Source organism: Rhipicephalus sanguineus, chromosome 1 (assembly GCF_013339695.2).
Source record: "Rhipicephalus sanguineus isolate Rsan-2018 chromosome 1, BIME_Rsan_1.4, whole genome shotgun sequence".
Classification (NCBI taxonomy): domain Eukaryota; kingdom Metazoa; phylum Arthropoda; class Arachnida; order Ixodida; family Ixodidae; genus Rhipicephalus; species Rhipicephalus sanguineus.
In genome coordinates this window covers 258,032,069-258,058,348 of record NC_051176.1, presented here as the reverse complement: position 1 = coordinate 258,058,348, position 26,280 = coordinate 258,032,069, and the positions used below count along the sequence as shown (strand labels likewise).

Genomic DNA, 26,280 nt, shown 5'->3' with positions numbered 1-26,280 from the left:
TCACAGTGACTTGGAACCCACTGGAACATTATGCTGTGGTATAATTCTCTTGCTATGGGGTATGTCTTCTGTATTTCGTATATCAGCACGCTACCTTTGTTTCCTAAGCTGATTCCTTTTAAACAGATTAATGAGGCTTGTGAGTCACTGAGAACTACCCAGTGAAGAGGATCTGGCTGTTGACATATGAAACGCAAAGCACAGAGTATTGCATAAAGTTCTGCCGTTGTGAGTATTGTAAAGTAGCTGAGCTTAAAAGCTTTTTTCTCTTTGTATGCAGGTATAAAAAAAGCCTTCATTCACTTTCTCGTATTCGTTCGAAACAATCACATCGCTTGTACGCTGTCGACCCCGTCTTAACAACTATATACCACAAGTTTCAAAAGAACAAAGTGATAGTCTAGTTGGTACTGCATAACGTGTGGTACAGCGCAAACGGGCACGCATGCAAGACGGTGTTTTCATCTCCTCTGGCATGTAGAAACTGTTTTCTTCGCGTACATAAAAACAATGCTGATGAAATAAGTTACTGCACTGAGGAAGACAAGTCTCCTTGTCCAAATGGTGGATTCGGCGACATTAACTGTTCAACGACTTCCCATTGCTTGAAGCCTTCAACTTTGCCTGCACTTTTGTTTTGTTAGGAGATACCAAGCACAATCTCCGGCTACAATATAACAGTGCCATGTGGCTGGAGAATTGAAGCGGTTTTCACAACTGTGTTTTAGGTCCTGGCTTACCCGCCGTGACAGCTTATCAGAAGGCGTCGCACTGCTTAGCTCGAGGGCGTGGGTTCGAGTCCCAGCCAAGGCGACCGCATTTCGATGGGGGCGAAATGCAAGAACGCCCGTGTTCTTAGATTTAGGTGCCCGTGAAAGGACCTGATGTGGTCAAAATTATTCCGGAGTCACTCGCTACGGCGTGCCTAATAATCCTACCGATGTTTTGACACTAAAGTATCCAGAAATTGTTATCCTGGTATCCTGGCGCCGGCGATAAAATGGCAACTTCGGTGACTTTTTTACCGTGTCAAGGTAGTGGCGACTGTTTCTTTTTTTTTTTGACGACTGTCACGCATGTGACAAATAATATGCCCAGAAACTTCGAAATTATTCTTAAATAACTAGAAAATCAGCTTAAAAAGGAAGGCCGAACCCGACCGAGTGGTATAACCCTTCGTGTGACGTATTCGTATGCATATTCTGGGAAGTTGTGCAAGGTATATGCCGGTGAGACCACTGCGTAGCGGCGAAGTCGAAGAGCTAGCAAACGCTTTCGTGGTCGCGCCCGATCATAGAACCGTGTCTTCAGAGCTGTCAGACAGTAACAGCTTCGACGCCAACGAATCCAGCAGCAATTAATCGCCGTTAGCAGTCGCCCTGCCGTCACTCGAACCACTGGGAGCCCCGGTAAACCAGCTCAGCGCGGCGCGCGCTGCTAAGCGAAGACTTATCTGCTCATTTTTATTAAAGACCTTAGTATTTCTAGGGATACTTAAACGGTGAAATTTTGGTCCGTCTGTCTTTCTGTTTGTCGGCACGTCACACGATTCAGCCACTCGGCCAAAGTTGAACCACTTGCCCAAGGGCGAGCCATCTTGAACTGGTACGGCTGTTCATACTTGTGAACGTTGTCGATCAAAAAGTAAATATCACGCATATCTGAGGCGCAACATCACTAGGTAAGTAATAGGTGGTTTTTACTTTTATTATAAAATGCATACATACGTAATTTTAAAGACCCTAGTTTCTTAAGCTGCGCTGAAAATGCGACTGCGCTGAAACTTGCCTTCGTCCGTGCCCTCTGCACGAGCTCATTGTTGAGTTTCGGTTTCGCTTCTGTATTGCACTGTACGAATGCCATGGGGCGCCGCTCTGGCATTCCTGTTTTACCCAGGTGACGTGTAAATAAAAGAGTGTGTGGAGAGTACTCGTTGAGTGCGGACGTTTCTTCTGCTTCAGCGCTTCGCGCCAAACCGCGTGTTCGGGCTGGCTGGCATCCCCGCCGGTCGCGGTGGTCACCGCCGGTCTTCGCCTGCTGCTGCGCCGGGACTACCAGCCCGCAACACAGCACTCATGTTTCCCGACGTATTGCCAGATGGCGTCCATATCTCACGCAGCGCCTCTTCTATCGTCTTTAGACGACATTTGCAGCGAAGCACGCAGATACGCGGCCAATTTTTTCCCTGGAAGACCGCTGGTGACTGTTCAAAGCAACAGATAACCGGTCCATTTATTTACATCAGCATGTACACAGCGACCGCTGGACGTTCACTTCGCATAAAACGGAAGCCGCGCCTCACTGACATTGAACAATGAACACAAAGAAACGAGTAGATTTAGAGCGCCCTAACAACGTCGCATCTCTGAGTCGCACTCCATGGTGGCAACGACCAGACACATTCGAAAACAGCGTTAGGGATAGACCGCATATAGCATGCGCTGCTAACCCTGCTTATCTATCACTCAAGATCGTACTTCTTTAGTGCGCGCAGTTTATGAAAAGTTCGTGCGTTCTACAATCTAGGCATAGATTACGACATTGCGTGTACGGTCGCCGATTTATGGACGATGCAGTTTCCTCGCGAAAACGCCTATGGCTCTGCATACTGTCACTGTTGTACCATCTAAACAGGGCGGTTATTTTGCGTTGCTCTCTCGAAGCGGCCACCGCTTAATACAAACAGCGCGTAATGAAAATTAAATATTGAGCCAGAAGAACGATACGAAAAATGCTCCCATGTACATAGTCGCATTTAATTTAGGGAAATGCCAGCGAATATGTCTTGCAGCCCTCGAGTACGGCAACGCCGATGTTGAGGTGCTGCGTTTCGCTTTTCGTACTTGCAGTGTACTAAATGAAGGATGGTTGATTTAAAATCTGTATACAATTAGATCACACATAATGTTGCCACTGCAGTAACAATGGGAGCCAAAGTGTGTGACAGTGAATGAATTTAATTTGTAAGAAATTTGTGCACTCTCAAACCGGTCGTTTCGAGGAAATGGCTCATGTGTCCGGGGGAGCGCACCTGCCGAAATATATCGATATCCATTGACCCCTGAAAATCGCCAGAGTGATCTCTCATTTGCAGTCAAGTAATTGCACAAGCATGCATTTCCTCCGCGAACTGCAGCTGCTGCGGCCGGTAATAAAGCCCGCGACTTCGTGCTCAACGTCGTGTCCACTGAGCCATCATATCACGTAACCAAGCTATAGGACAAAGCGGCTCTCAATATGCATCGAAGAAGTCTTCCGAAGAAATTGGAAGAAGTCCAATTTGCAAAGTCAAGTTTGCAAATTAGAATTGATTGCCACAACGTCGGTGGAATTGCTTAGCATGAGCACAGGCCAGCTACTCTGCAGTTGTCCTTTTTCCTTTTGAAAGAACAGGCGATATTTTTGTCAGGTAAAAATGCAAAAGAGAATTGGGGGGGCGGGGCCCGGACTGAATCAATAAGTTACGGTGCATACACCGAGAGTACTGCTGCGCCTACTACCCAGCAGCGATATTTCTTCTCAGGGCCTCAGGGGTGCTGTTTGAAAGGCGAACACCCTTCCCAGTGCGAAGTTTATTGTTATGGGAAGAAAAACAAATGAGGTCAAACCGGCGTACGGGGGTTTGTTAATTTAGCCTCTACTTGACAGCCACGCGCGCCCATCGGATCGTATATGTACCACCCGCCTATCCCGTACTCGGGATACTCATAGTATGCGTATATACTTTGCCGCTTTGTTACATATAACTCCGGCATCTGCGGCACGAAGTTGATGCTGGATTTTAACGGTCGACTTGCGCGCAGTGCCTCATGTTCGGTGCATTGTCAGCGTCTGTGGCACACGGGGAACGTCACCCATCAGCGCGCACCGCCGAGTTAAAGCGGAGCGAAGGAGAGTGATGGAGGGTGGTGGGGAAGGGGGTTGCAGATTGGGGTGGGAGAGGGTATAGCCTAGTAAAAGGAGGAGTGCTGAGGCAAGGTGCCGGCAAGGAGGAGGGAGCTAGGCGAGCGTTAAGCGAAAGCTCTGCGCGGCGAAGTGGAGAGGAGGAAGGAAAGGTGTAGGAGATGAGATGAGAAGTGGAGAGGTGGGGGAGACGAAATAAATAAAACGAAATAACATTTGTTGCCGAGGCGGGATTCGAGCCCGGGTGCCCACGGCCCGAAGGCGAGTGTCGTAACCACTCGGCTATCCAGGCATAGTAGCAGAATAAGCATTTATGGGAACCGTATGATTAAGTTGCTATGGGCGAGGGAACGAGGAAAAGATAGAGAGAAAGAGAAAGAAGGAGAGAAAGACTGGAATACAAAAAGAAAAAGAAACAGAGAGAAAGAAAGCATAGCATAGCCATTTATACTACAGTATATCAAAGGGGTGGGAAAAGGATGTAAGGGTGAGGATGAGGTAAACGAGGAGGGAGCGGTTTCCACAGCCTTCGAACCACTAGTGCGTAGCTGCCCCCAATATTTTTTATGGCATCTTTATTAAGAACCTGTGTTTTCATTAAAAAAAAATACTCTATAGACGTAATGGACTCAGTTTAAATCAAGACACTCCACAAATATCATTGCTCTTTGTCTCGCTCACCCTACTTCAGATATAAGTCACAATAGCCCCCAGATAACAAACGTCCAGGATCAAAATTCCCGGAGCATTGACACAGCTTTGTAACAAGAGGCGCAGACTTAAGCGCGTACGACGACAGTGGGAATCACACATTCGCCACGGCGACACACTTGAATTACTTTGCACACCATTCACCCGTGCCTGCATTCACCTTGTTGCTGCTCGAGGCAAATTCCTGTTCAGTCAGTTCCCATTAGCGCTAGTTGGGCGCTTTAAATCGCCGCATTGTCATATCCCCATCTGCCATGTTTGAGGAGCGCGAACAAAAAGGAAAAAAAAAAAGGAATAGAGGGGTGATGCATACTTATTGATGAGCGCGAAGCAACAGGAGAGACACAAAGGGAGATAGACACAGTATGAGCGCCGTATAACTTCAATTTATTGAACAAAACTCTTGAAAGAGAAAACACTGGAAAAACCAAACAACCGGATTGTTCAAGGTTCTGTCACGTGAAGAATGTTGCTAAGCGGGTACGTTTCGCAGTCTAACAAAGCGATAGACGGCTACGATAAACAATGACCGTGGAACCTTTTACAGCGAAAGCTGTTATGAAATCACAACAACCGCTTATTTTAGTGGCGTAGTTGTCCGCCGTCGCCGCCGTCCGTAAACGAACACTATCGCGCACAATGAGAAAAAATAGCCAAGAAAGGGCGCGATTTGAACCCCGGCCCTCTTCGTGGCAGTCAAGTCAACCACAGAACGATGCTGGTGCTTGAAACTCCTTCAAAAAAAAGAAAAAAGAAAACCTATATAGGCGTCATGTCGGGCAAGGGATCGCGTTACCTTTAGGGTGGGCATATTACCTTTAATACCTTCAAGTACTATATAAATGAGAACTAACAGGCAATAACGCCAAAGAAAGTATAGGGGATGTTATTTGTAGTAATTAGGATATAAATGTGAAGGAAGTAAAGTGGACGAAAAGATAACTTGTCGCCGGCAGGGACTGACCCTGCGACCTTCGTATAACGCGTCCGATGCTCTACCACTGAGCTACGGCGGCAGTCATCCTCCCGTCCACTTTATGGGGTATGTATGTGCATTTAAACCATATGTGTATTTAAACCTAGAAAACACTCCTAGGTTTAAATGCACATATATCCTCGCTCATAGCATCCATCCGTATCGAAAAATAGCTCTACGACGCTCGCCTGGCTGTCGCACCGCGTTCCCCGCTCGCCCTGTGAGAAGTAAAGGCCAGGCTAGAGGGAATACACGACGCTCGTCGCGTTTCTCTTCGCGTTTCACGCCGCTTTGAAGGAGTGCATATCGAGTATCAGTGTTTACTATGTGCTTGTTGATGCCATCTTTGCGTGGGATTCACCATATGAGGTGTCCAGGTATATCTTGACAACTTCAGCTACCGCAAGGCTTAAATCATGATCACGGGCGATAGTCCTCGGTGGGGAGATGTGCCACTAGGCGTCAACGTGGGTGCGTCCACATTAAGCGGTGCGATATCTGCCAGACAACAACAGACATTGTACAAGCTCTCATATACCAATGAACTATAAACAGTCAACTACTTCTGTGACGACAGGTTTCACTTTCGTGTTATACCGATTCCTATGATCGAGGGATCAACCATCTTTTTCATATATGTTTAGGCACAATAGACCCTCTACTTCTATTTTTTGTTGAAAACCGCAAATGGTTGGGTGACCGTGTCATGGCCCTTTTAAGATCTACGGGAGATATCTCAGGAACCTGCGCTTTGCAGATAGTATTTTCTTGTTAAATTGGCCCTGCAACACTTTTTCAAGTAATCATCGAATGACTTCTTTAAAAGAGCTTACTGCGTCACGAATCGACTGCCGCAAAAATGTTTAGAATCCGTGAAGTACGAGCGGAGTTACAGGGATTCGTCGCACGTGCTTCAGGCGCTTTCTCTCTCCCCTCGTACCAGCGAGCGCGCTGAAAGCTACGCAGGGGGGAGCTGACAAGTGGGTGATAAGATGCGTCCTTTCTTCAGCGCGTGTCATGACCTTGAGCACTTTCTCCTGCAAACGCGCGGCTTACTTTCAGTGCGCGCGCGGGCACATGGCGGCAATACGCGGCCGCCGCAGTAACTATGCAGCGCACGATGCTCAAATCAGACAATGGCCATGAACTTTGGCTTTATGAGGCGGTCATTTGGCTTTATGACATCATTTGTCTAGAGAAGAAGGAATAATTTCTAGCTGACTTTGAGAATTGATTGCAAATTCCAGGCCGCATGCTGTGCTATAATATTTGGCTCGCGTGTTCTCAGGAGCCTCGACTACCGATCGGCAGCCTGTACTGACCATGCTGAAAAAGTGTTGCAGGGTCCCTTTAAGCAACGTTGAAGATAACTAGCAAAAAAAAATATTCATGACCTTAGCCAAGAAAGCGCAACAGCATAATTGAATATTATTACGCAGAAGAGTAACGTAATATTCGAGAGCCTGACAAAACAACGACGATTAATGATTGGAGGTCATCGCCAGGAATCTGTGCAAGAGTGCAGGTCTATTTAGGCCAATTACTCAGAAAAGGTCCTTGTCTTGCAGAAGATTTGAAAAAGATAATAAATGAATAGGAGCGCTTGCGACAGTCATTACCATGCAAGTTATGACAGGCAGCTCATTAAAAAAAATGAAATTAGTACAAGCATTGCATTCTACCACTGCTAGCATATGGGGTGTGAACGCGTAGGTAAAGATGGTTTAATATGAGGGTAGCGGAATGGGTTAGTTGGTTTTCTAGGGTGGCGAAGTGTTGTCACCGCGAAACAAGATGAAATCGCTTTGAAAATACGAGGACAAGCGCTTACTGCCAACTGATGTTTGTTGTTTGATGCAGCGAAAAAATACATGAGGAATAAAAAAAATAGACAGCAAAAAAAAGTTGCGGGGGATCCCTAAGCACATTCTTATGAGATAAGAACACGAAAGCGTTTCTTCTGCCTAGGTTGTTGTTACGAAAGGGTGCTGCAAAAGTCTACCTGCGGGGATTCCCTTCTCCTATGCCGCGGCGGCAGGTGGTTGCTGCGGCATAGTGGAGCTGCGGCGATGACAGCTGGGTGCGCGCTTTCGCGAACCTAGCCAAGAAACGCTTTCGCGTTAAAAAGGGCCGATGTGCCACCGCCATTGCATTCTCAAGAAACGCCAACTCCATTTGAGATATGGTAGTTGACGGCTTACGCATAGGCGTGCGCAGGGCTCCCCGTGAATGGGGGGGAGGGGGCAAATTATAATCGCAGCGCCCCTCCTTCCCCTCCCTCACCCATGTTGGTCGAGTACTAAAGACAACATGCTTCAGAATAGATGCAAAAGTGAATATGAAGCGATGACGTGCTTCTCACAACGACCTGTCATTGGTCCTCGGCTTGCCGGGAGCAAAGATGGAAAGTAAACAGTTCTTGGAATGCAGCATCAGGGGCCTTCGGCCGCCATTATCGCCAAAAACCTGCTTGGCCAAAACGCTGCTCCTTCAACAATTCAGAACAGGACCAAGTGAGTAAAAATATGGGGCAGACTTTTTGTAAGTCCTCCCCCCCCAAAACAAACAAACAAACAAACAAACAAACAAACAAACAAACAAACAAACAAACAAACAAACAAACAAACAACAAACAAACACAACAAACAACAAACAAACACAAACAAAAACACCACCTAATTTGAGATATTAATAATCGAAATTCAGGGCCCCGATCGAGGCGATATCGAAAGTGAGCGCACCCGGTGCATAGGAAATGCTGCCGCTGTGTTACGTGAGGCCGGAGCTCCCCGTGACGAACATTGAAAGAAGGCGCGTCGCAGCAGAATCTGGTCAGGAAAAATGGCAAGTCGTCTCAAGTACACGAGGGGACCGCTTATTCTTTGCGTTTGATGTGTAGCGCTGTCCGTGAATAAGTTTACCGGCGGACTTGCACTTGAGTCCCTAAGTACAACTTGTGCACACGTGTTCTTCCTGTCGCCATTTTTTTTTTGTCACGTCATTGCCACTTTGATCGTGCGGTGTTTCCTGTCGCCAGTTGTAGTTCTTTCTTGGCACATAGAAGGCCGGTCGCCGCGCTTTTCGCGAGAGGCGGCAGCCAATTTTAGTGTTTGAAGTACAGCATATATTTGTATGCAGCACGCGCAGCTAGGGCTCAAGATCAAAGGGTTCAGCACTGTATTGCCGCCCGGGCCCGGTATGCAATGAACGCATATTTTTTTTCCTTTCTTTCGACTTAGTGCCCGAACACGGGAGACGAACGGTGACGGCCGGTATTCCGCGAGAACATGAATGATACCGCCTGTGAGAATTTCATTGCCGTAGATAGGGTGTGTTGGTATTCTGACTTAACATATTTAGCGCCAGCGGACGAGGACAGAAGGAATACGTTGACAGCAAAAGCGCGTCTTCCGCCTGTCTTCGTCCGCTGGCGCTAAACATGTTATCCAACAACTTCGTGTTTATGAATAACAAAAAACATTTTTGTCAACCATACAAGCGAACCGGAGCGCCCTGAGAATGTCAGCCGAAAAACATACTCGCTCCGCCGTATTTTTTAAAATAAAGCTCAAATCTTTACGTCAGCGAGATGCAGTCATGCTTGTCGCTCGGGTACTCTCCACAAAGCACTGCGGTTGGTGCTTTGTGGAGCTGAAAAGATAATATGGTACGTCGGGCCAATTTTCAGTCGATACATCGATTTGGTCACTCAGACATTGCAAACGGAACCAGTGAAGTAGAAAGCGACGCATAACTTCAAGCTTCTTGCTAAAGTGTTCAACTTGTGAGTTTTGCGTCTCGTTATGAGGGTTCTTGCTTAGTTAACGAGCTAATCCGTTTAATCTGTACGCCCGAGAATGAAAACAAATTTAACGTAATTAAATCTATATACCTAGAGTTACGAAAAACCGGCTCTAAATGCACACCGACATAGGAGAAAAAGTGCAATTTATCGACTGTTATTTGACGAGAAAAATCCGAATATAAGGTGACGACATCGCATGCCCAACAGCCCAGGCGTGCCCAACAGCCCAGGACCAGGCCAGATGGCGAAATCGACTGACGCTGATTATACTACTCTCTCTCTTTTTTTTTTTCGCCAGAGCTACGAAGGGCGAGCTGATACGTGTGCGATAAGAAACAACCCTAATGGCATAAGGCTGGATGACTTCTCTTTTTCTTCCTTGAAGCGTGCAACAATTCCGTCCTGTCGAAATGTGCGTAGGATAATGTAACGATGTTATTGTACTTTCACTTTTTTTTCGCTTCGCCAATTATCCGAACGGCGTTCTGCCTAAGTTATCGCCAGGATCGGCTGGCGCTGAGCAGTGGATGATAATGGAGGAATCGAACTGGGCGAAACGAATCGCTACATTAAAGCTGCCTCGTTTTTTTGCTCGCAGTAACAGGACAGCGCAAATGATATATTCAAATCTCGTTTTTTTTTTACGTGCCAATATTACCATATGATTATGAGGAACGGACTCCGGACCAAATTTGATCACCTGGGGTTCTTTGACATGCACCTGCGTCCGTATTCACATGAGCGCCTTATGGGAAAAGTTTTCCTAAGAAAATATTTCAGCCAATCACGCTGTGGGACATATCATTAGCGAAGCCGGTTGGCCAATGGAGAAACGCACTTCAGCAAAAAATGTTTTGTAAATTCGGCCCCTGAGTGGGTAGCTGCCAATCATCCCAGGAGCATCGTCATCATCATCATCATTAAGTGCACGGGTGTCCTTGCATTTCACTTCCATCGAAACACGTTATCCGTGGCCGCGGGAATCGAACCCACATCCTCAAGCCTAGCAGTGCGACAACTTAACTGCCAAACTACTATAGCGGGTGGCAACGCAAACTTATGCGAGTTAAACAAATATAGCACACTGCAACATTTTTTTAAGGTTAACGCGTAGCCGTTCTCGAGGCGTTTGCTTAGAAATGGTAAAAAAAATCCACGCATATCCACGAAATGAATGATGAAGAGTGGGGCGACGCTGGGATTGTTCGGTAACCGTGAATCTCCCGTGACATTGCCCACTCTTCATCATGCAAATGAGTGACAACACGTGTGTAGAGTGTATACATTTTATTGGTCATAATTAGTATGTCGTGTTGAGTTCTGGATTCCGTTTTCCTTTCATTATCACCGCTTTATGATCTGTGAAATGTCGAGTCAATGGTTCTTCGATCGGATCTAACTTAAAGTTGGCAATGACAAGGTCTATGCACGTCCCCCTAATGGTTGTTGGCTGTTTACAGTCATACGAAATGCATCGTAGAGCGTATCGAGACGTCATATACTGCACAAGCCAGTCGTTGCCGGTGATGTCAATGTGAAAGTCACCGACTAGCACGAAGGGGTTGTTCTTGTACCTTGTTTCATAATCGCTCATTGCTAGATCGATGTACTTTTCTACGTTGCCTCGGGAGAGATTCGGAACCAGGTATACTGTCATGACGACGGTTCCGTTCGATAGTTTTATTGCAGCGTGTTCTCCGTTGTGAGAGGGCGTCCTATCGTGTATTTTTTTTCGCAGATGTTTTATTTTTTTTATTCAGTTTCGATTTATGTTCGGTTCTCGGTGCACCCTCTCGTGTATTTTTTTCACAGATGTGTTTTTTTTTTCGATTTTTGATGCGCCCTCTCGTGTATTTATTTTTTTCACAGATATTTTTTTTTTCAGTTCCGGTTTTGGTTTCGTGAACCGTAACAGACGCAGACGGCGGTCAAGGCTAGGTCTTAAGGAACTTTGCCCCTAAAATTACGTGTGTCGCCTGAAATGCGAAGCAGTGACCGCGACAGTCAGTGTAATGCCGGAGAATCGCTGCTTACCCTCTCTCTTTCCTTCACTTTCACTGTTTCACCGAGGTAAACATTGATTTTCAGCGTCCTGGCTCTATAACAAAATGACCACCTATATGACGTCAGCACATATCTCCTATACTTAAGGTCCTCATATTGCTGGTATGCTTCTACGAAATAAAATAGTTTCTCTATATTTGCTTAGGTTTACTACTTTTCGTTCTTAGTAAGAACAATCGCTGGTCCGCCATATTGTAGGCATCTGTCGGCTTCGGCGAGCGCTGCTAGAGCTGCGTGGCACTTATGAGGATGTGACGTTAGCATTGCCATGGTCAGACTATTGTTTCTTTCCCAAGGCACCCCAATGGCAATCGCAATAAACGTTTAGGACTAAAAGCGGCTGGTAGCGCACTGCATACAGACAGGATACAGCTGCCAAACGATATTGCTTTTCGGCGTTTGCTCATGAGACAGTGCTATGCGGGATAAACAGGGGAGAAAACAGCGCAAAATTGAGACAGGACACAAGGCGAAGAAGGCACGACAACAGCGCTGTTGTCGTGCCTTCTTCGTCTTGTGTCCTGTCTCAATATTGCGCTGTTTTCTCCCCTGCTTAACCATGAACCAACTAGCTCAAGCCTCGACCATAGTAAGCTATGCGGAAGAAACATTTGGTAGTATTGGCAGTAACCAGAGTGAGCTCTGGTGCGTCCTTCACAATGAACACCTCGATCCAAGCACATGTTCATGCTACTTGACAAGTTAGACTATCGAAAAAAAAGGGGGGGGGGGGACCAACAGAATGTTTAGCAAAAACGCATAGAACAAAAGAAAGCGTGACAGCTGTGGTGGATAGGAACCTTGAAGTTTAGGAGGGGTCGGAGGTAGGGGAACTCTGCAAGTCGTCGCTGCCCTCCGGCGATGTGTGCAAGCGCGGACGCCGGTTCTCCCGCGGTAAGGACCGTAGTGCCATTTCGTGCAATGCGGGAATTTTTTAGACGCAGTGTTTGTACAGGCTATCGAGGGCGCGTGGAAGTGATGACAGCAGTGATTGCAATTTTGCGCGGCAGTGTAACCTGCCTCTGTTCAGACTCGTTTACAAAGTAGGGTATCACGCTTCTGAGGCAACAAGTAGAAAATGTTGCTATGACCCTGCGCTTCAGTGCTGCGATGTTCAATGGAGGTCAGTTCCTTGTTAACAGGATCTGGTTTCCATGTTTACTTTAAGCATATGCCGGTTTATATTACGAAGAACGGAAGTTTCGAAACTAGTGTGCGTGCCTTATACAGAATGTACCACACATGAGCAACACAAGGGGTTGCTTGTATTCAGATTTCGTCCTGAAGACCGAAAAAGAGAAAGAAAAAAAAAGCTTACTTTCACTGCTTTGTTCAGCGTATCTCAATTGTTGAAGTTGTTGACGTTATGTAGAAAGGTTCTTATAAGCACAGTAGGCACTCGCAAATATCATGCGAATGAATTCAGGGGTCACAGGGACGCCCCGAAAGGAAAAAGAAAAAAAACGAACACAAAACATCTCTTGATTCAGCTCCAGTCTCGCAAGGACGACATGGGCAAGGAAATTGGAAAGTCAAACAGTCGCCTCGCGCTTTGTTTATCCCATGCCAACACGAAACAAGGGAGATAAATTGTGCTCCTGGTTTCGGACTGACTCTGGCTTCCCTTGTTGATGCGAAAGGTTGGCGTGCGTAAATTTACCTTCGTTCTAACTTCCCCTCCTCTAACAGTTTCACTTCTAATTCTGGACTATAAAAAAGAATCAAACAAAACGCCGTTCTCAGCTCATATCACACGTAAGCCGACGCAAGAACTCTACGAGAACTTAACGCTGTTAAAATTCGCATCTTTGTGCCTTGGCCCAACAGAACAGTTTTACTAAGATCCCTATTTACAAACATATATTGTTACGGAGCTACCAAGAGTGCCGCCAAAGACGACGAAGTCGATAGTGAACAAAACAGGACGACTTTAGGTGTCGAGCTGGGACCGTTTTCCGCAGTCATCTTGTTTTATGTCATTGCTTGATGTATAAATAGCTTGTGAGCACATCATTAACCGTGATACCCGCGTTATTTCCACAACGTAACACTATGAAATATTGAAGTTACTGCCGTAAAGCAGCTAGTGGCAGTAAACTTCGTATCGACTAACTACATCCGAAGTCGATCTTTGTTGCACCGAGAAAGGGTGATGCTAATGCAAGTACTGAAAAATCTGACACTATTAAAGTAGTCAAAATGTATCTTGAGAGGTTAACCTGTGTCTTGTGCGGTTGCGGATCGCGGAATCTGATGCGGCAGCTTAAGGCTGGACGCAATTACGTCGTTCGCGGTAAATTCTGTAGCGCAGTGGCGGCTATACTGAAATTTGCAATGCGGCTCCTGTTTTAATATGCCGGATGAATGGGAAAAAAAATTCTACTGCGAGCGCATTTTTTACAGGTGTAAAGCAACTATAACAACGCGTATTTCATACTGTAAGTAGAAAGCAAAAAATAAACAAGTTAAAAAGCCAGCTAAGGCTCTCGTCCTCAATATACTCGCCTCCATGTTTTTAAACTATTTTAAAACATGAGCTCTTTTTTCACTCTATCGATTTTTTTAGCCCAGCATCGCCTCTGCACTAAGACCCCATGCTTCCCAAGAATTTCCGCGAAGTATCATTGAAAAGCACTGATCTCTTCTGCCGAAGGTCGGCGCTGCCATCTGCTGTCTTGACGATATCGTATTATTTGCTGATAGCCAAGGGGATATGGAGCGCTGGTGGAGCTTGGGGGGGAGGTGCTGGTGGGAATTGGGGGGAAAGGGGGGGGGGGGGCAAGTGCCTCCTTTTCACCCTCCTGCCGACGCCCATGGTTTGAGGGGATGTCCGGTTGTCTTAGAACACTTAGTTATAACGCAAGGTTCAGTAAAGGAGACACATGTACTTGCTGGGGGAAAGCTAGGGAGTATGTTTTAATTGACTGTCAACGTATCCACCCGTGTGTATATTTGGGCGCTAGCCTAAACGAAGCCCTGGATTTTAGGGTCAGCAAGGGAAAGATTAACGTGTCCGTGATAGAGATCAGTAAAAGGCGGCTGGAGGATTGGTGGCGGAAAAGTGGAGAGCAAGGACAATAACAAAATAGCATGAAAACCGAGGTTAATCTACAGTAGGGTTATAACTGCGTCAAAAACGAGGACAGGCGGTGGCGGTAAATCGGGCCAGCTGGTTGTTCAAGATCGTAAAGTAACAGCGCAAAAAAAAAAAAAAAACGACGGACGAACACGCAGAGCAAGATACCACGGCGTATTATCTGCGGTTTTTCTGCTCCAATGCCACGTTGTTTGACCGCCTTTGAATGGGGTTTGACTCGTTTCACATCGGAACGACTGATACACCTACATGCGAATATTGCGGGATCGAAGAGGCCATTGAACACCCAGACCCGTGCTATTGCGCTTGTTACGACACCCAGCGATACTAGCACTAAGCCGACTGTACTACGCACTAAGCCGGTTGGATACGGGGCTATTTTCAGAGGCCGAGATTCTCGGAATATGCCTGTATGCGTCGATGGCACGGCAGGCTGCGAAGGCGTTGATTGTTTATACTTAAAGCCGAGAGGTGTCTGCGACCGCTTGTGGATTTTGTATGCACCCCCAAGTGTAGGCGCTCTTAGTGCTCCCTCCTTTACATTGTATCTCTCTTTTCACCCTTTTATCTACCCTCGTGCCCTTCTTTGATTCTCTCCGTACGACCGCGGGCCAGAAAAGCGACGCGGACATTGCTGTTGTTTCTAAAATCGATTGGTATTAGTGATAAACTATACGCGTAATAGACAGGTACACATGTTCCATCCCGAGAGGACCTCCCTCCCTCTTCTCCATGCATTTCCTCTCTCTCTCTCTTTCTCCTTTTCCGCCAACTTACGAGCTCGTTTGCGCTAATATGTCTTACGTTTTCCTATCGCTGCGGGAAGTGAAAGTCATCCGGGCATTATGTTTCAAATGAGGTCACAATCCGGGATACAGCACCAGCACACGAACCAGCAACAAGTTATTACATCTTCGTTTCCGTCTTTAGGTAACGAGAAATTGTTTTCCCATAACAAGCTAGACTGTACCGTTACTTTACTCCACAAAAAAAAAAGAGAGACAAAATCAAAAGCACATTAGGCCCGACATCGGATGCCGTCAATTTCGAACTCGAAGGTAGCGTCACCGCCTGTCTTTTTTTATTGCGTCTTTTCTGGCTCATCAAACCCTCTCTCGCTGCATATATATTTTTTGGTACTGTATAAGGCCAACTTACCAACACAGCTCAAATTCTTCTGGTTCTTATGCATGCCTTTAACATGCTCGGATTTCTATGTATTGCTTGTTTGTTCCAAAAAGCTGCCATGTATTGTTACGGCTATATATTTTAAAATTTATACCTCAAAATACAAATAGAGTTGGGATGTTCCCAGCAGTGTAGCACCTTAACCACAACGGGACGGATTTCCAACTTGCACACGACATGTTTCCCTAGTACGTGTTCTCAAGGAAAATAATATATGCTTTGAAGGTGGAAGAGAAATATATGCCTGGCCTCTTAACTACGCCTCTTGTTCCTGTAGTTGCATTCAGCGAAGTCAGCTCTTTGTATCTAGTCAAGGCGGCGGCGGCGGCGGCGGCTCGCCGTTATCCCATTTATCCAAGAGAAAACACGAGGCGAATGGTCGCTCGTCTTCGGTCAATCCTCGAGCGCTCTCCCTGACGAAATGACTCCTAAGGCTGGATCGCCCATAAGAGCGCCGGGTGAAGTCGCGACCTGACATCTGGCGCCAATTACCTCTGTTGCTTTTTTCTCCTTCCGCGATTTCTCCAGATTGCCACGAGTCGGGTAATTAGGTTTCCGCGAAGCTGGCTGTCCGCAGCGGCGGACCCAATTAGCCGCCCCATGAGTGACGCATGACAGGGTGGCGAGGAGGGCGCTGAGCCGCTCCTGTAGGTCGCCTCCCTGTCCGCTCTGGACGTCTACGCCATACGAAAGGGATAAGGCGGCCACGGCCCAATGCTCGTCGAGTGTTACCGCAGCGCTGACAGCGATGCCCTATGCTTGACAAGCAGCCAGGAGGGAGCCACGTTTCTGTGCTCCTTCGCACTGATTCATGCTTACACTATACCATGGTGAAATGGCAAAGCGAACACCCCAGGGAGCCCCGACGCATTTCAGGCTAGCGAGGTAGCGAGGCTGACGGTGCGCTGAGGGCATTGTCTGTTCGTAGCAATTTCACGAGCGCCGTGGGCGACCCTGCTTCATCAAAATAAATAAAGAAGGAAATGATGGCTAACTTGTACCGCATATGACGACTTAAGTGAACCATCCATTGCACTTCGAGACAAATGACTAATTTGAAATTTAAGATCAAGAACTAAGATTCAACTAATTAATTAAAATCGACCTTGCTCCAATCTGACTTCAAGACACCTGGCACACATGCGCCCGATCACCTGTTGCTCTACGAGAGGAGGGGATGGAGTTTCAGACTCGGAATCTTTTATCGTTTTACGCCATTTCTAAATGATTTCTTGTAATATACTGTGGACGACAAGACTGCAGGGGCGTTACTAATTGCTTTAAAATTTCAATGTTACCAAAGCTTACGAACAGGGGTTAGGTTGGGGAATGCATTAGGTTAGGCGATAGGTGCGGCGCTTGTTTTTTATTTTTTTATTACAACATTGCGTCGCGCTTTTAATTCCCAAAGTCATTTCTAGTGCGAAAAAAGTACAAAAAATGGGTCCACACTTCTGAATGACCTTGAGCCAAAGAAGCTCAATTTGCTTGCCGAGTGCATGCATCTCACTTAAAATGTTGCACGTATGAAAAAAAGAAAAAAAAAGAGAGAGAAACGCCTTGGAAATATTCTTTAACAATATACGTGTCAAAAGGGAAATAGAGAGGGTGAGACGAAGAGGTAGGTTACGAATGCAGAGTTGGTCACCAACCAACTTTTCGGTACAACTTAAGGGCATCGCGAAAACGTTCGAGGGTCGAGATATTCAAGTTAACCACTGTGTAATGGTCGCAAATTTTTTATGATGCCTTTCCACATTTGACGCACTTATAAGTGGCGCAGTCGTAGGGCCTGAATAGGGAGGGTCTCGGTGTGCCTGTAAGACTTTCGCTGACCCATTGGTTTGGCGCGGTGTTGCAGCGCCCAATGGCGTCGGCACGGCCGGCCCCAGCGCCCGGGACGGCTCGCACTGCGACCTGTGTGGATGCACGAGACCCTCGGTGCGCTGCGACAAGTGCAACCGGCAGGTGTTCTGCCTGTCGTGCGACGACATGTACCACCGGCACCCACGTCGCAAGAGCCACCTGCGCCGTGCTGTGGACAGCGTGGCCAGCGGACGCCCGGCTACCGTCAAGCCGCCGCCCTCGGCGCAGCAGCGTGTCGAAGGCGACCCTTCGCACATGCCGGTGCCGCCGCCCAGGAAGAAGAAGTCGCTGTTCAGCGCTTTCGGCCGCGGCCCCGCTGCCAGCCATCCTGCCGATGATCACGAGGTGAGGTAATGTAGTGAGCTCAGCGTGCAGAGTCGCCGGCGATGTCGGATACGTGACGCTGCATGGCGCCAGAATCGTTTGCACTGTGTTGTCAATGTGTGCAGGTTGGGCGCAGGCTTTGCATAATGCATTGCGTAAATGACACAAAATAGTGAATATTTATTTATTTATTTATTTATTTACTATGTATTTATTTATTTGTTTATTTATTTACGCTCAAGTGCCTAGGCAATTAGAGAGGGGCGTGTGTACAATGGTTATATACTAGAGACATGTTTCTCGTATTTTTGTGTTTATGCAGCATTTGTTTCTGCGAACATGGCTGTGGCACTTAGAGTGCGGCAATTAAGAGGCAACGTGCAAGTGCCCAATATTTTCTGTGTGAAGTCCTTGGTGAACTCTTACGTTACGTGAGGACATTTTGGTTGTGTGAATGCCTTTAACGTTTGTGTGAACTCTCCTGTTGCGTGAACATTCATTTTGCAGCACTGAGACTGGGTATGCAAATGTTCGTCCATGTGTTCATTTGCCTAGCTTTGAGGTTGTTGACAGCTTTACGACGGCAACTATTACCTACGTAATGGCAGAGGAGTAGCCGGCGCCACACATAGGCGCCAACGCCTTCTTAAGTACATTTATGAAAAAAGAAAAGACAACAGAGAAAGTAGTGTACAAATGACAAGCACTGCAGAAATGAATGAACGATGCTGCGACAGTGATACAGGGGCCGTGTGCTGAGACGATTACTTACGGCAACCCTGTCATTTTCGCCACATTTCACAAGGTAGACGCGAGGTGCGTCGCTGTTTTTACGATCGACAACTATTTTTGCCCGCCGTCTTAGCACGGTTGGCACTATGCCAAACCGCTGTGACCCGTCAACGGCCGAATGCGTCCAGTGCTATAGATCTCGTGAAATCTCGCGAAACTGACAGTGTTGCCGGAAGTGATCATTTCAGAATTCCGTCCCATTTATGTAAATAAACGTGGCCCGTGCTTACAAAAAGCACTAACGCTATAGTTGTCCGTAAGAGAAAACTTCTGCCAATCTTTATGCCGGTCTTATCACTAGCTGGCCATTGACGAACAAAAGAGAAAGTTCTGTGAGGGGCCTTATTCACAAATCTTTTTGGTCGTAAGTACTCTTCGCCATTGGCTGACCGCCTTCGCTAATATGTCTGGCATCGAGATTCCTTCAAACTGCATTCGTCACGGGTCGTGTGACGTATTAAGCTTAAACGCTATACTCAGCCAACAGGCTACCACATACTATGCGGTTTGCGAAGCAGGCGCTCACGCGATTGGTGATGCCGTATTTGGACTTCTATTCCCAGCACGGCAATTTTCCGAACCTTAGCTAAAAGAGCCGAGCGCGAGCTGTTGGCGCTAGCTGTGTGATTCTTGTGTCGGTTCTCGCCGCTCGCCTTCAACGTCCATAAACCTCGTTCTAAGGTGCTACTTGTCAATAAACCCCGTTCCACGAGCTTATTCAGCATTTCAGATGTGATGTCAAGTCCTCCTATAAGAAGCCGCCACCTGGACCTCGTTTTTATGAAAGCGCTGTGATACAGCTTGCACCTCCCATGAGGAATGCGTAGCTTGGAATTCGCAATCACGTTTCATTCTTTCGAGCAGAGGTGCCATAATAAAATTTTTCACTTTCATACGAAGTAATTGCCAGAACCGGGGCTACACGTGTTAGACGGACTACTCGTTTGGCAGGACTTTCATTCTTTCTTTCTTTTGCCTGCTTTCAGCGAACAACTGCAATAAAAAGGCTTAAAGGTATCAGCCACAGAACGGTTATCTGGATTTTATCAAACAATAAGTAAAAAATTGGCAGATCCCACGCCTTGTGGGAATCGGTTTCATGTGTAGCAATGAGCGAGTAGTTGTCTATGCTGCATTTTTTGGCTTTCAGCCAAGCGTTACGAGGTGCATCGACGTGTTTTTGTCAGCGTAGTAGCTGTGTGCACATCGTGGCTTTACCAGGCACGTCGACTACACTGGCGTTTAAAGGCTAACTTATGGACTGACGTAACGTCAGCACTCACTTTCTAGCACAGACGTCAGTATTGTGGAAACGAAGTGCATTTTACGATGCGATGATGTGAATATCACACCAGGGTCGAGTAACGCTTGAATATAGCTTCCTGAATCATAGGAATACAAGTATGATGTTTATTAAGCGGAGCCAACACTGGAACCACAATTACCGTTAATCCAGCATGGCGCCTGTATCATAGGAGAACATATGTATTCTTTATATTGCTTTGGTCTAAAATTAGATAGCCAGCACTGCAAGCACAACTGACGTTGCACCGACATTACGCCTGCATAGGGTCTTTTTCCAAAGCAGTTTCAAAACGTGGCGTGGCTCCGTGGTAGAATACCTGACTGCCACGCAGAATGCTTGGGTTCGATTCCTGCTGGGATCCTGTTTTTTATTCTTTGCATTCGTCGGGTCAGAGCTGCCGATGTCCGTCTTTCTTTAGACTCTCGCATTTAAATTACGAATGTGTGTTCTCGCCGTTCCTGGGAAGATATAAACTGTCAATCACCTGTGGCTCAAAGCCGCTTATACCGTGGCCCGTGGTATACGGGTATGTGCCACACGTGTCTGGAGAAAAGGGTTTGACGTCATACGCGACAGGATTTTCGCGTTATTCATGTTATGACCAGACAGTCATATTCGTCAAACCCTTTTACCGTCCCATGCCAATTTTGGTCTACACCAAGCTGGTGAGGCGATCACGAGAGAACCCAGACGTACACGGCTAGATGGATACGCAGATAGAAACGCTCAAGGTGGCTGGGGTTTGGTAAGAAATGCTTCACATTCAATACCGTAGGCTGCTACTGTGATCATTGTGTAGATTATAAAATGCATCTACTATCGTGAGCAATATGAGCTCGAACGCGCGAGCGCGTGGCGAATAGCCTCGAACCCTACATCGGCTGATTCGCAGCGGCCACTGTCGGAAACAAAGTGGAAAGGGCGCCGCGCTTCTGCTAGCTGTTGACACTCCCGCCTCAATATCGTTGCTGCAAAAACGGCAGCTTATAGCTTGTCAGTAACTGCTAGCGGTGATATGAATTCACATCAACGCGCACAGCCACACGCAATGACCGATCAGGCTATGTAGCTGCTGAGATATCGGCTGTGACGTAGACTGACGCGATGCACAGGCCATGCTTGTATTATATCTATAGTGGTGCTGGCTGAGCCTTTCGACACGCCTCTTTTATTTATTATTTTGTTTTTCGTGCAATCTTTTTCCTGCGTTTTCGTTGCAAGCGGCCGATGGCAGACACTCACCTGCCGTTACGCAGCAACGCTAGCGAAGCGGGTGTGCCAACAATCAGCGGAAGAGCGCCCCTCCTTTCCCCTCCGATTGCGGCAGCGCCATCCACGTAACACGCTATCTCGGTTTTGAGGATATTCGCCACGCGCTCGCGTGTTCGAGCTCATATTGCTCACGATAGTACGCTTTCTGATCACATTGAAGCAGCGCGACGGACGTGCATAGGTGGTGCTCTTAGCCAAAAATTTCTGAAGGCTAGTTGGGCGGCCGGCGTCAACATTTATAAGGCCGGGATTTTGCAGACCGCAGCCGAATGAAATTCGTCGCTTGAACGCTGGTTATTCGTTTTATGTATGCTATACTCCGTAGCTTTAGGGTTCACGCGGCGACAATGCGAAACTTGCTGGGATGTTTTCGCCTGCTATTTTAAGCATATAGGTACACCGTGCTTCCTTTGCAACGATGAACTGAAAGCCACTATTGCAGATTTTCTACTTTCCCGTATTTTGTGTGGCAAAAACCTCTGTGTTGCGCACTGTAAAAGAAAAAAAAGACCGCCTACTTACAACATAAGCGTATAGTGTCCATAGGTATTCTGGTATAGCTTGTGGGTGCGGTATAATGCATAAACATGAAAAATTGCATTAGATTAACGTTGTGGCCTTTGTTGTACATAAACGTTAAACATTGCGTGAGGTTTCCCGTTGCATTCAGTGAAAGTAAGCACAGTTGTGCGGAATCGCCGTTAGCTTTGAATAGAATTCCAGTTAATCGCTGTTCTAAAGCTTCGCTTCGCATGAATTCCAACGTGCGCGTTTGATCTACGCACTAAAAAAAATCGCATCAATTATTCTGGAATATTCTGCTGTTTTCAGAGGCACCCAGCGTTGCCCAAGAAAGAGTTCTCGTGGACTGACAAGTTCGGCAGCATCAAGCGTTTCATGGCGAGCCGGCCGTTGCCCCCCGTTCCACCGGAGGACGAAGGCATGCCACCGTCGCCGCGATACCATCGTGATCACGTTCCGCTCAATTACGGTAAGCCACTAGGCCAATGAGGCGTGGGTAAAGAGCACGGAGAAAGAGCGTGGCGGTGCAACGAGATTTTGTCTTAGTTACTCAATGTATCGACAGTGACAAGTATTGGTTCCTTCTTTAATTCTGTACAGATCAAAGCTGTTGTAACGCAGTCTGTGGAATAACGAAAGGCGAAGAGTACGTGGCATGCATGGAGAGCCGTGTTCGCTTGGAGGGCTCTGGGAAACAATACGGTCACAGTCAGGTGGACGCGCGGTCGCTTTGATAATGCACGTATTATTCTCGTTGTGATAAGTGGAAAAATGTGGCGTACATCGTTTTAGACACAAGTAAGACAGGCAGAGAGATATGAAGAGGCTGGAAAGGATCAACTGGTCCCGCAAGCTGTACTCGCTTGATGTTAACTCTTGATGCACACAGTGTTCGCCTAGGCCAACGGTCAGGAAGGAAGATCAAAGGAAAACAGATGAAAACGACCACGTAACTAGGGCCTCGCTCAAGCTAATAATAATAATAATAATAATAATAATAATAATAATAATATAATAATAATAATAATAATAATAATAATAATAATAATAATAATAATAATAATTGTTGGGGTTTAACGCCACAAAACCACGGTATAATTATGAGGGACGCCGTAGTGGAGGGCTCCGGAAATTTCGACCACCGGGGGGAACTCGCTAGGCCGTCTCGCATTATTTGCTGTAAATCAAAAAAAAAAAGGGCAGAAGTTCAGCGTGAGATGGAAGCTCGAAGAGATGAAAAAGTCGTGAACACGAATTTTTCATTATTTGCTGTAGTTCCTCATGCAAAGTTTTCTTCGGGGGCGTCTTTAAGTACGCATTAATGAGTGTTGGGCTTATAGTTACGTAATATTTTTGAGAACTTCGAACTTTAATACGCCAAGGCTTTAGTCAGCCATTTCAAAAGAGAAAACAGCTTTGATGTTGCCATGATGGCGGCGCATTTTCACCTGTTCAAAAGAAGATTAATAAAAGGCTCTGCTGCTGGAAAGTGTCACTGCAACAGAATGAGAGTTGCGCAAAAGGATGTATAAATTAACGAGGCATGCAAGCAGTGAAAGAGTATAGATGGCTGCAGCAGAGATGTTCTCAGTAATTTATACAACGAGGCGCGAAAATTAACGCTTGCGTTTATGTGGCTTGAGTTTGTTTCCCGATTGCATAAACACCTTGCAAAAAAAAGACGGAAGGTGAACGCAGAACGTGGCGTTGCCAGCTTTCTATTAAGCATCCCTTCCCCCAAGGCACCAATAAAACCTCTGTTGCGTCCGCGCCGGTGCTAAGCACTTCGTCGGCTTTTAATCACGCCCGTTTGTTATGTGCTTAGGTGTGGAACCAGCTTTTTTTTTTAGATTCAGACAGCACAATAAAAAGAGAGCAGAGCTTTGGCTACAAATATTTGCTGAGATATACGGTCCAGTGTTGTAGGCGTTATCGAAAAACAGTAACTGAATAAATTACTGGTTGCTCTAACAAAAAAAAAGAACACGTTACCGCCCTACGTTACCTTCAAAAAAAAAAAAAAAAGGTAGCGCGTTACCATTACTGTTATAGAAAAAAAAAAGCAACGCAGGTTACTTGTGCCGTTACTCTATGGTCAGAAATTTGAATCAGTGCATCCTCGCTACAGGAAGCCACAGTAACAACGTTATAAAGATCCTCTTTATATTTCACATGAAAGTTCTAGCCCAAACAACGATTTTACCTGAAACACTGATTTAGCGAAAATACTGTGCACAAATGTGCCGGACCCCAGCGCTATTAGTGGCCTATGAAGTTACCTGTAGAGTTACATGCGAGGGCTTCTAACTCTGTGGCACATCATAAAGCCATTTACCTCAGTGTGACATTAAACGCAAAATGAGATTTCATCATCAAAGCTCTCGACAAAGAAAACGTCACTTAGCTCTCAATAAATTTACAGTAATTGTGACGGTCTGCTTCTACTAACAACACACATGCTCAAATTTCGTATTCATAAAGAAATGCTTAAACGCTTTGTTTCGGGCAAAAACAAATATTTGCCCGCATATACAATTTTCCCCCTTTAACCTGCATAACTGCAGCAAAATGTGCGAATATTTATGTGAAGGTGTTCAAGGTCAGCCTCGTTCGCAAAAAAATTGGGTAACTATAGGAGCGTATATCCGCAGTTGTTGATAGAAAGAAGCAAATTTCATTTTGAAAACAAAGTTGATAACCAGCGCTAGAGTATTGCAGGGAGAACCTTCTAACTGGGTCATTCCACGCCAGCTGTCCCAGTCGAGGCTCTCGAAAAAAATCAGTTTCTCTAAAATAATCTGAGAAAATCACACACATATAAACATTAGTTCTACAGTATTTTCCCAAAAATAATTTGAGCGGCAAAAATTTTTTGGGCACGTGAGCGCCATTTGAACTTCACGAAATGTTGCAAAACCAGGTACGAAAACAAAATTCGCTATAAATTGACCGTTCCAGACATTCTTTCAACACTTGCGTTTTTGCGTTTTTCGAGCATCGTTATTTCATTATAGGACAGTTCGTTATAGTAGCTTTATATTTTTTACTCCTTAGCGCGTAGGTAAAGTTGAGTAAATTCTCGTATTTTCGGGAATTTTTTTACAAAATACAATTATTGATCAAATGCAGAAATTATTTTGATAAAACTCTCCATAAAACGTACTATCACCTGAATTTTTCGTTTTGCCTGTGTACGGCAAAACAAACTACAAATTACAGACGTCTCAACATAGGCCAATGTAGCGTTTTTGCCAAGTTCAGGATTTTATTTTACAGCCTACGCGCCACACATGCAAAACAAAACAATTTAGGAGATAGTATGTTTTATGGAGAGTTTTATCAAAATAATTTCTACAACTTAACCTACTGAGGAACTGAGGAACACGGAGGAACAAATATTGCTAGTTCTATCTCTATACATTCTATTCATTCGAGTCTTTTTGTTGGAAAAGAATTTCAGGACGGCTTTAAGGACCAAGTACAAAGTACCTGAAGCTCGACGGTCTGGGAAATTAGTGATCAGTCGGCGCGATTCGGGAATGATGAAGCTTCTCGGAATTGCTCAGCAGTGCGGTTTTCAGTTTACAGCATAATGTTGAATTTCAATAACGAAAGTGACTTGGTAGCTTAAGTAGGGCAGAAGATCACTGGTAAGGACCACAGCATGGCGATGAGAGCGTTTATAGCGTCAGGTGCGTCAGTTAAAAGGCAAATTGCTTTGTTCGTGCGGCCAGGTTGCTCGTTAGTTGAATAATAAACGTCAAACATTGTCAGCGTGAATGTCGATGACTGAGCAGTCCATATATATACACATATTAGTATGACGTCAATAAACAGAAGCGGTGTCTAGTGGTTATGGTGCTCGACTGCTGACCCGGATGTCGCGGGATCGAATGCCGGCCGCGGTAGCTGCGTTTCGTTGCAGGCAAAATGCTAGAGGCCCGTGTACTCACATTTAGGTGCACGTTAATGCACCCCAGGTGGTCGAAATTTTCCGGATCCCTCCGCTACGGCGTCTCTCATAATCATATCGTGCTTTTGGGACGTAAAACCAGAACAATTATTAATTATTATGATATGATGTCAGTGCGTTGTAATTGATATATACGCGTTCTCATTTGTTGAACGTTTTTATATGACGTAATGTGTGCAATTTTCCTCAGATACAGCTCGGTCGCTCCCAAAAGCGAATAGCTTTTTCATTGTTTTCCCTTTCGTATATAAGCAAGTTGGCGGAGTCTATTGGGGGGATATCATAAATCTCAGTAATAAATTGATCCAACAGTGACAGAGCAAGGAATATCGCTCGAGCCATGATTCGACACAAGGCCTGTGCGTCTCCGACAGGGCAGAAACTGAGTGAGCGATATGATGGTAACACTCTGTTCGTGTTCGAAAGAGCGCAAAGCAAAGGTCCGTACATGCATACACGTTTATAGATGAGCATGGTTCGG

General features: G+C 46.0%; 1 protein-coding gene across 1 annotated transcript in view; it reads left to right on the top strand.

The window, feature by feature from the left end:
• LOC119382528 (E3 ubiquitin-protein ligase lubel) overlaps positions 1 to 26,280 on the top strand; it is a 164,016-nt gene that overhangs the window by 35,863 nt on the left and 101,873 nt on the right. The window contains exons 2-3 of the mRNA XM_049412766.1: positions 17,606 to 17,955; positions 22,136 to 22,295. Coding sequence (XP_049268723.1) covers positions 17,606 to 17,955; positions 22,136 to 22,295 — 510 coding nt within the window. The remainder of the gene's footprint in view (positions 1 to 17,605; positions 17,956 to 22,135; positions 22,296 to 26,280) is intronic.